Source organism: Rhinoderma darwinii, chromosome 7, assembly GCF_050947455.1.
Source record: "Rhinoderma darwinii isolate aRhiDar2 chromosome 7, aRhiDar2.hap1, whole genome shotgun sequence".
NCBI lineage: Eukaryota > Metazoa > Chordata > Amphibia > Anura > Rhinodermatidae > Rhinoderma > Rhinoderma darwinii.
This window is the reverse complement of record NC_134693.1, coordinates 43184696-43195410: the sequence shown is the minus strand read 5'-3', so window position 1 is coordinate 43195410 and position 10715 is coordinate 43184696. Positions and strand designations below refer to the sequence as shown.

At 41.5% G+C, this 10715-nt stretch overlaps 1 protein-coding gene across 2 annotated transcripts in view; it reads left to right on the top strand.

The window, feature by feature from the left end:
* Nucleotides 1-4564: 4564 nt before the first annotated feature.
* The window catches only part of LMO4 (LIM domain only 4), a 38623-nt gene continuing 32472 nt past the window's right edge, over nucleotides 4565-10715 (top strand). The window contains exons 1-2 of one of the 2 annotated variants that reach the window (XM_075832193.1): nucleotides 4565-5000; nucleotides 7745-7983. In XM_075832193.1, the coding sequence (XP_075688308.1) occupies nucleotides 7748-7983 (236 nt within the window). In that variant the 5' untranslated portion in view covers nucleotides 4565-5000; nucleotides 7745-7747. Of the gene's footprint in view, nucleotides 5001-7552; nucleotides 7574-7744; nucleotides 7984-10715 lie in introns of those variants that run through there. The other variant, XM_075832195.1, reaches the window with a different exon arrangement.

The window sequence follows — 10715 nt, the reverse complement described above, 5'->3', positions numbered from 1 at the left end:
CATATTATTCATGAACCTATCTTACTTACTTTGTCCTTTCTTATACATAGTCCTCATGGCACAGGATAGTCTTGGACCATCCAAGAAATCAATACAAATGATATGCTACGGTATGAAATCTATCCTTACATGACTCTCTTCTGGGCGCAAAAATATTTACCTATAATACGGGCAAAGATTCAGATGCCACATGATCCACATATGTGATCAATAAGGACTCAAATTATGGCGTTGTGCTCAGTAAACCAGGGTTGGCAATTCAGCAGTCGTGACAGAGAAAATCTTATCAAACAATGTAAAAGCACCAAAATGTAATAGCAGCAAAGACAACAGTCCTCATGCACAAAAACTTTGTATGAGAACTGTTGTTACTCAGCAACTGGAATCGATGGTTCCATTTTCCATTGAAGGTAAGAAAAATAGAATATGAACTCCGAGATGTTTCTAAAGACAACTTCTTCCACGATACCCAATACATTGACACAAAAAAATAAAAATCAACAAAGCAAAACACAGAGGATACCTTATAGACCAGTCCCTTGCAGTTACATATTCATCAGCGCACACTTATAATATAGCATAGGCCTTAAAGGGGCTCTGTCACCAGATTTTGCAACCCCTATCTGCTATTGCAGCAAATAGGCGCTGCAATGTAGATTACAGTAACGTTTTTATTTTTAAAAAACGAGCATTTTTGGCCAAGTTATGACCATTTTTGTATTTATGCAAATGAGGCTTGCAAAAGTACAACTGGGCGTGTTTAAAGTAAAAGTCCAAGTGGGCGTGTATTATGTGCGTACATCGGGGCGTTTTTACTACTTTTACTAGCTGGGCGTTCTGACGAGAAGTATCATGCACTTCTCTTCAGAACGCCCAGCTTCTGGCGTGCAGATCTGTGACGTCACTCACAGGTCCTGCATCGTGTCGGACACATCGGCACCAGAGGCTACAGTTGATTCTGCAGCAGCATCAGCGTTTGCAGGTAAGTCGATGTAGCTACTTACCTGCAAACGCTGATGCTGCTGCAGAATCAACTGTAGCATCTGGTGCCGATGTGGCCGACACGATGCAGGACCTGTGAGTGACGTCACAGATCTGCACGCCAGAAGCTGGGCGTTCTGAAGAGAAGTGCATGATACTTCTCGTCAGAACGCCCAGCTAGTAAAAGTAGTAAAAACGCCCCGATGTACGCACATAATACACGCCCACTTGGACTTTTACTTTAAACACGCCCACTTGGACTTTTGCAAGCCTCATTTGCATAAATACAAAAATGGTCATAACTTGGCCAAAAATGCTCGTTTTTTAAAAATAAAAACGTTACTGTAATCTACATTGCAGCGCCGATCTGCTGCAATAGCAGATAGGGGTTGCAAAATCTGGTGACAGAGCCTCTTTAAGCTCATATAAAAAAAAAACATGATATATTTGACATTAGTATCCCTGAGGGTGAGAGTGACAGGAAAATATACACTTAGAAAATATGTTTAGTCCATTGCTGAGATTACCGCACCCTTCCTGCTACTAAATATGTCTTCAACGTTGTTTCACTGTCTGTGTCACATAATACAGCCTTAAAAACAGTTTCCGAGGGTAATATCACAACGGCTGGTTATATATGTATCACCGTGATGCATTTACATTAGAGATAAATTCGTCATATCACCACAGGAGCACTCAGAAACATTTATGACTAGAAAAGCAGAAAAGAAAAACTTATTTTTTCTTTTTTTTTTTTTTCGTTTCTGCTTTTTCCCCTCTAAAATCAATAATCACTTAATGGCGTGTTCCACCTGCAAAACGCAGCCTTCACCTCCATTAGCGAACAACTTCTGCCAACAATTAATAACTGCGTGAACACAATATACCCAACATGACTAAGAATAACTGTTAAATTAATAACCCTATGTCCTCAGAATGGATTGAAACATTGTTACAATTGTATATATCTCGGCTGTTCATTATTGCTGGGACATTGGGGGTTTTCATAAAGATGACAATCTTTCCTTTTCCTTCTCTAGATCCCTACCCAGTTACCATAGATATTTTTTTTCCTTATTGTTATTATTTTTCTAGTTTTATTATGCTAATCAGATTATTTGGATAAGAGATTACTGTAACCATTTCACATGAAAAATAAAATGCCATGGCTGTAAACAAGCTGCATTCTGATGAATGTTTAGCTTCAAGGCTCGGTGTACCCATTAGGATTATGGCCCCGATCAAACCAAAGTTCCGATTACTCATTATCAAGAAGATTGTATGAGCCGCCCATCTATAACCGAAGATATTTTGTTTCAGTTGGAGCAGATTTACCAAGACTAGTGCAAGAGGAAAATGGAGGAAATGTCCATAGCAACCAATCTGACGGCATCTTTTATTTTTAAAAGACCCTTTTGAAAATGAAAGCAGCAATCAGATTGGTTGCTATTGGCAACTGCTCCACTTTTCCCTTGCACTAGTCTTAAAACTCTCCCCCCATTAGTTCCTAGACCAGGTTCACACAATACAGTTGCAGTGTAGTCAGGGGTGTAACTAGAGAGTGCGGGGTCCCATGCCACGATTTTGGATAGGCCTCCCCCTCAACGTGGACCCCTAAATCAGACCGCAAATCAGAAAAAAAAGGCATTTACTCACTGCCCCTAGCTTGACTTCACAGCCCACCTGCTACGTATCCCACGGGCTGACACATGAGAGTCTGGTCTGTGCCACATGGCATAGTAGGCCTTGATGCCAAGCGGTGTCAGGACGTAAAATGCAACTATGCACACAACGTCTACCGTCAGGACGTTCCGTGTGCTGCATGACAGACAACCTCCATATACTGGCAGGCGTCAGGACCGTCTTTGCGCCACAGGCCTAATGTGGATCTGGGTGGGCCCCCATATTTATCTTATCATATTGCTATTCTTCTTCTTGCGTCATGCGCGGCAGCCTGTGCATTCTGAATCGCACAGATTACCGCACAGCGCACAGGAGAGAGAGTGTTAAAAAGCAAGGGTACAGCTATTTTGTGGTGAGGGGCGACCTGTGTTCCCAACTGGCTTAGGGAGCGGTCGTAATTGCGACCGCTGCAACCCCTTTAGCTACGCAACTTAGTGTAGTTGCCACAGGCATTTGTTTTAGCCAAAATTAGATAATATAAAAAAATAAAAAAAAAAGACTACTGCCCATTCACACATTACACATATTACGTGTATTACGAGGTTGCACAGATCGGTAATATAGCACCCACAGACTGCTATAAGACCATGCTGTACCTCTGATTTTATACGGAGTCCAACACATTCTTGATGTTCCAACACATGCCACATACGGTGGCACACGGACTGCCTGCAGCCCCGTAGTACGGACTTGTAGGGACTTTGTGCAGGTGGCTTTGCCCCAATTGATCTAATGATTTTGTCCATGTACACAAAGCAATATTCCTTAAAATGGGTTATTTTTTATTGGATCAAAGTGAATGAGAAGAGTGATGCAACGTATGAAACAAATACGGTAATGCATGTACGGATAATGTGGCCATTAACGTACTAGGGGGATTCAGCTGCTATAATGTAGATATAAAGTGAGTGATAAACCCTGAGTACTGATTAACCCCGCATTATTCTGCAGTGGGTCATAGAAATCCATGCATGCTTGTGAGCTAACATCCTGGATGACAGGACTGGTTTGAATTACACAGAGGGTTAATGTATCCTATTGGGTTCTAATGATCTCTATTAACTTCTTTTGATCTTTATAACACATGTCGTGGATTAAAACGAGGAAAAAAGTAAAGGGGAGGTTGGCGGCTAAGGCTAGAACTTGATGTCGACTTGCGGGTTTGTGCTGTTCAAATAATACAACTTTTTTTCTATGGAATCTAAAGAGAAATGTCCTGCAAATTTGTCAATTTCTATCGGTTTCTATGGAGCGCAACTGTGAATGTTGAAGAGTTTTGCAGGACTATTACTCCCAACAGATGGCAATAGAAATGTTGTGATACTGTTCCATGACAGTGAATAACAAACTTTTTGTAGCATGACACTTGCAGTCCATAGGAATACACAGAGATGCAACATTCATGAGATTTTCATGCCACGGTGGTGCGACTAAATATGAATAATAAAGACGCAAGTAAAAGAAAGAAAAAAAGTCAATTGACACAATTAACATTACAGCTGACAAAAGCCTGACGCATCCCCAGCCTTGTGCGACAACGCTGCAAACACAAGAGACTGACGCGCCGCAGACCTAGCGCACATTGTACGGAGCCATGCATTCCTACGCAAAAGAAAGTCATTGTCTAATAACTCCCTCCAAAACTTCTTGTTTAACCCCACAGCTGCCAGAGGGGTTGCTGCAAGGGTTAATTTGTGACATGTCCCTAATTGTAATTGTCAGAAGCAGCAGCTCAGATCTTTACTTAGGACTGGATCTCTCAATTAAATGACTTCTAAAAGGAAGGGGGGGAGAGACACAAGAAAAAAAAAAAAGATTCTTCCACCTGATCTATCCATCATCCTGTGCACTGCCCCCAGTCTCAGGCACTGGCCTTCCCTTGGCTCTTTTTATTATTCCGCCTGAACAATCAGAGAAGGGGATTGGGCTGGGAGGAGCGATCTCGGCAGCAGTGCTGGGCTTAGCTCCGTCAGTAACACATGTCAGGCTGGAGAGAGAGCAGAGAGCTCATAGAGAGAGCAGAGAGCTCATAGAGAGAGCCGGGGCCTCCAGTGTCTGCAGCAAGACATCTCCTCTGTACACACACTACACCCTGGACTCACTCACCTGCACTTACAGAGAGGACTCTGCACTCAAGTCTTCACCCCCTCCCCCCCTTGTGTCAGTCCAGGAGTTGATCAGCGTTCAGGAGCAAACTTGCGGTTTCTAGCACGCAGGATCTGCGCTTGTGGGGAGCTAGCTGCGTCTTGGAGCTGCGTTATCTATTACTGGAGCTGTGCATTCACATTGCTGTACTGTGATCCCAGCGCCGGCTGTATCAGGGGAACCAGGGAAAGGTAAGCAAGCCTTTATGTTGTGAGCTTCAAGGGTTAAAGGAAGCCTAAAGTGCAAAGCTTAGAAAAAGTACAGAGCTGCTATTATCGTGTCCATCTATGCATGGAAGTGTCTCTGGAGGCGCCCACAACTGGAGAGATGGCACATAAAGTAGTGATCATGGGGGCATAGACTGGTCTGGACGTCCTGTCAGTAATACCATTGAAGAATATGCTCAGTCTCTCCACAACCTCAAATGGCTGCGAACAGCCATAACAATAGATTGTATTCAACTGCACAGCAAATGGAGAGGACATAGACTTTAGGTTTAGGGTTCCTCTAGTGAATGTGCACTTAGTGGGCTTCTTGACCCTTTCCATTGGGCCACCTTGGCATCATGTGCATGAGAAGTGGCCCCCTATTCCTGCTCCTGAGAGTCCTGGTGGCTCTATTATGGGACCCCTGTGCAAATAATGAAGAAATCTCACTAGTCCCTGACAGAAGCAGATCTATGCTTCCCCCTGCTCTAGATGCGGAGCTTTGCGAAGAGGTTTCTACCCTCTCCACCCCTTCCTCTACTATATTTTCTGTGGAAAGGACTCCCTAGCTTAATTGGGTGATCGCCACCCGCCTTCTTGATCGGACTGAGAAACCGAAGCCCTTATTTTTAAGAAACAGTGGCAGGAGGATCAAAGTGGCCCCAGGTCTCCGAACTGGGAATCCACCGACTAATTAAAACCCAGCTTCTAGTTTTGGGATTTTTTTTCGTATAACAAATTGCCCTCCTCCCTCTTCTTCTTCAAGAGATCTCCATTAAACAGGAGACGTTGCTGTTGCCTCTAGCTGCCACTGCTGGCTTCCCCTTACATTCCCTAAATTGCCTGGCTATATAATTTATGTAGCAGTTCTATTAAAGTTAAAAGGTTTTTATTTCCTCGACTGCAATGAAACTTGATGAGCGTCCTCCCTATAAGTTATCTTGATAGTCCTTTCTGGTCAGTAAGGAAGGATTCATCTCTAGTAGATTTAATCAGCATTAAGGTATTGCTTGTCTTTAAGAGCTTTACTTAATGTGGTTACTGGATGCCTGGCGCAGTGTCACGTTTCTTTTATTATTATTTTTTTTATTTACCTTTCGACAAGGGTTCAGGCCGGTCATAGGCAGTCGTCCTCCTAAAAGAAATTCGAAACGAAGGAGGGGGGGGGGGGAAGACATGAAAACACTTGGTGGACTCAGAGCAGGAAATGCAGATTCATTTAGGGGTTGAAGATGAAATTGTTACCAAAAGCCATTCGTTGAGTAATGCATCAGATAAATCAATTTACATAAAGGTATGATGCATTTGGGTACACAAAGATAATGGCTTTTAGAGTGGTTCCGTTTCCCAAGTCCTAGTGTTTTGTTACAGCTTAAAAGGTACAGTTCTGATTATAGCAGATTATGCGGTTTATTTACTGTCCTTTTGCAAAATGTTTTTAAATACTGCCATCAACTTGAAACTTTTTCCATGTTTAGTGTATTTTATGGACTTGTCTATTTGTGTATGTAAACATATATGTAGAACAAATTATTATTGGCTTGCTATAAAGGCATTGTAGAATTATACAAACCATAGATGAGAAGACACATTTAGGTCATTCTTGAAAGATGACACTCTGTGATAAAGTATTGATGTCTGGTGGGTTAAGCAGGACTGGCCTCGATTTTGGGTTATTTTGATCCCACCAAGGAAGTTTTAGAAATAACACAGGTAGACCTTACCAGGAGCTAAGGTGTCAACTGTCAAGGTTAGGTGCTGTTGTCATCCCTACCTGCTTGGGTTTATCTAGACCTACTTTTAGAGTCCAGTTTAGATCAGCCTGGTTTAGGTAGCCCTGTGTTCATTTAGACTATAAAAGCTGGTTTCCAATGGATATATTGGTGATAGAACTACTTCTAATAAGGTGGTGCAATGCTTCTGCAAATGTGTTGACAGATGTTGAATTCAGACTAGCTTCAATTGTATCTCTCCTGACTTTTATCTAAATGGAAGCCTTTTGAAGGTGTCCATTCATTGCATTTAAATTGCTGATCAAGGACAGATTAGTGATACAAAAGTGTTATTTGTGTGTATAGCAAGTTAGCAGGGCTTCCTAAAGTTCAACCTGGTTTATTTGCTCCTAGTTCCAAAATGTCATTCATTGATTGCCTTGAAATCAAATGAGATTTCAGCTGATCCAACAATAATAAGAAATTGATTAAATGGCAACAAAGAGAAAATAACTAAAAAAAAAAACAAAAAACAGCTCAACAAGTTTTCACCCCACTGTCTCATGCATTTGTACAAATACTTAGTGGCAGGTAGGTCACATGTATAGAAGAGAACTGAATGGTCTTGGCTTGAACTGTAATCCTCCTTTAGTGAAGCAATAAAGTTATTGTTAATTATTATTTCTTCGGCCAACGCAATGCCAACCCTAGTACCAAACTATGCCTTTGTGCCTGCCTTCTGACATCCACTACTCTTAATATCTCTAGGACCTCTTTTAAAGGTGTTCTCCTGAGGACCTGACACAACTTCAGAGAGTTGGGAGGAGTATCAGTAAAAGTCATCTGGTGGGTGGCAGATCATTGACCCCAATCTAAACAAACAAGCTCTTGTAGTCTTCATTAATTAGCTGGATCCCGTGATTTGCTACTGTTTAGAAAGCCACATAAAGGTTGAAGAACATCCTTAATAACTTATTTTTATTTCTTTATCTCCTTTCTTTTGCTCTGTTTTCTTAGACGATGGTGAACCCAGGTAGTAGTGCCCAGCCTCCCCCTGTGACCGCTAGCACCCTCTCTTGGAAAAGGTGCGCTGGTTGTGGGGGCAAGATCGCAGACCGGTTCCTGCTTTATGCCATGGACAGCTACTGGCACAGTAGATGCCTTAAGTGTTCATGCTGTCAGGCGCAACTTGGGGAAATTGGCACCTCATGTTATACAAAGAGTGGCATGATCCTTTGCAGAAATGACTACATCAGGTATGTCGTTTTTGGTTTTTTATTTCCCTCTTATACATGTTTTAATAGCAGTGTACCCAATGTTTACCATGCTGATTTTACTAGCAAGTTGTATGTACATCAGAGCAGTACGTTGTCTGAGCCAAATCATGTGATGACATTCTGAGCTAAAGTTTCTTTAGAAAAAAGTGAAATATTGCATGATTTTATCTACACATAGTTTCCACTCCGCACATGATGGAACATGTTGAATATCCTAATTACGAAACTGGTTTGGGCATCTTTGCATTCCCTTCCTTTAGAAAATGATCCATTTCCTGACTTCTGGATGTAATCATCCTAAGTAATAACCCATTAATTGCACAAGATGTGAGCACAGATTAATTAGATGTCCATCATGCTTCCTAATGTCATTTTAAGGATGGGAATCAATAAGGATCGTGTGCCCATGCGATCTTTCCAGGTGAAACCAAGCTTCTGAAGTCATTAAACTGAGAGACATTTGAAGGATTACATATTTAATTTAAGTGAACGGTTTAATACACTGATGCACCTGGATGCCCTACACTTTTTAGACCTGTCCTCTTCAGGATTTCTTTCTATGTAGTCCATAAATAACCAATCTGGACATCCTACAAAAGCAGAAACCTATTCCTTAAGATTTTGGCTGAAGTTTGCTCTAGAATGTGCTGGGTAATGTAGGATCCTGTTTCACCATCAGTTGGATTGAAGAACACTGTAGACCAAGTTTAGTTTTAAAATGATAAAGTCCAAGTGCTCTAACCTATGTCCTGCCGAATCCCACTGTCCTCAATCCGCCAAATAGAAGTAATATGCTCGCTGAAAAGGCCATCGAGGGATTGCAACATTAATTTCACTAAGTGATTTTTATTTTTTTTTAGACGTAAATGTTAGAAAATCAGCACATGCTTTAACAAACCGGTGTCCATTCTATACTTCTCAGTGGCTGCAAGAGCTACTGTAGGCTTGACCGAATTTTAATTAAATGGAGCAGAACATGGGGGAAGAAAGCCATTTGTTTGAAGTGGAAAAATTGACACCACTATCTCAATGCTTCCTATGCTCCAGATGTCTCTAGCAATAAATAGCATTCTGTACGAGCCAACTTCAGGGTACTGATCAGTTAGTGTTATCATCCGGATCCTATATTGTATATATGTGTTTATCACGACAATAAGGGCTCGTTCACATGGCTGTATTTTCTGTCTAGATCCCTACGTGTGAGGTTGTATTCCACGTTTTGTGTTACGTCTTGCTATTGCCAGTAGAACACACACTTGACGGAGATAAATTTCAGGGGTCTGTAGCTTTTAAGTTAATACAGTACAAGTAACGAGTACATAATGTGCTGTAATATATAGTGTTAACCTGGTCTATGAGTGCTGACCTCTGCTACCATGGCCACATGGGGTATGTGGGATTGTTTACATACACCATACAGTCTCCGTGATATATGTATATCGATCGCAATGGACGTATTCCATGTCTAGAGCCAACTGAGTTGATTAACTTCTATATACAATCTCCCCTGAAGTTGTGGGTGCCAAAAACAGGACACAGGACCCACATTTGAATCCAGTTATTGTTAATGTATTTGGAAGTTAGAGCACTGGATGTTATTGGAGACTTATTACTAAACCTCGTTGTAAGGTGCTTAGGTTTTCGGCATCCAATACTAACATACTGGTTATGGGATATATTGTTCAATATTTGACTATTCAATACGAGGTACAGGAAAAAATGGAGACCCTGCATTGATGAAATAACAGGGGTGTATTGGTCTCTATGGTAGAAATAAGGCCTGTCAAAATGGCCAAAAAAAAAGGTAAGGGGCTTGGCAAATGTCTTGAGAGTTTGATGTGAGGATATGATTGTCTTTGAAAAGCACCTTCTGAGTAAGGCCAAACAAAGTGCTTCAGCTCTACCCTTCATTTCGAGAAGGGGTGGGGGGGAGATTGAAATCCACCTCTTCCATTAATGAAAGTGCTTTTGGTGGGAGACTGACATGTAGCTTACAATCATAGATTCAAGATAAAACAGCCTGACAGTGAATACACACAATTAAAAGCTTTAATTAGTGACTCCTCCATTTTCTTTTAGTCCTGATAGGTTTTATCTAATGAGATCTGGGCCCTGGCTTAGATCTGCTCGGAATGACGTGTCCGAAATGAATGAGAGCTGCATTGCAAACAAAACATTTAATTAACAAAATTGGCCTGTAAGAGAGGGGATTATTAACCAGGGCTGAGGATTCAGACTGTTAAAGGGCCAGTGTCTGATGACTGGGAAACATTAAAAGGATTTGGAGAGATGTTGATGTGATTACAGAATCTTCGATTCTGCGCATCCCTAAACATTACTGCCCTGTCAGCGGGCATTGTAGCAGCCAGCAAGAATTAAAATACCAAAGAGGAGGTTGAGTGGCTCACCTACATCTTTACAGTACAATAGGGTTCTATTGATGGTTCTTTGCCATCGATTCTCCTTGGTTGATGGGTCACATAGGGAACGACAGTCTGTTAATGCCTGTAGTGTTATTGTCTAAACCACGTTGGCTGCGTTAACCCTTTGTGGTCCATGGTTTTTATACTGCTCCGCATGACTTTCCACTACGAGTCAACTTCTTTGTGGTCGGCATAGGTTAAAGTTTCGCTTGTTCTTCACAACCGCCTCGATTCCTGATCCAATTGGTAAAGTTAATATTAAAAATATAAGAAAAATAGCTTTTTGCC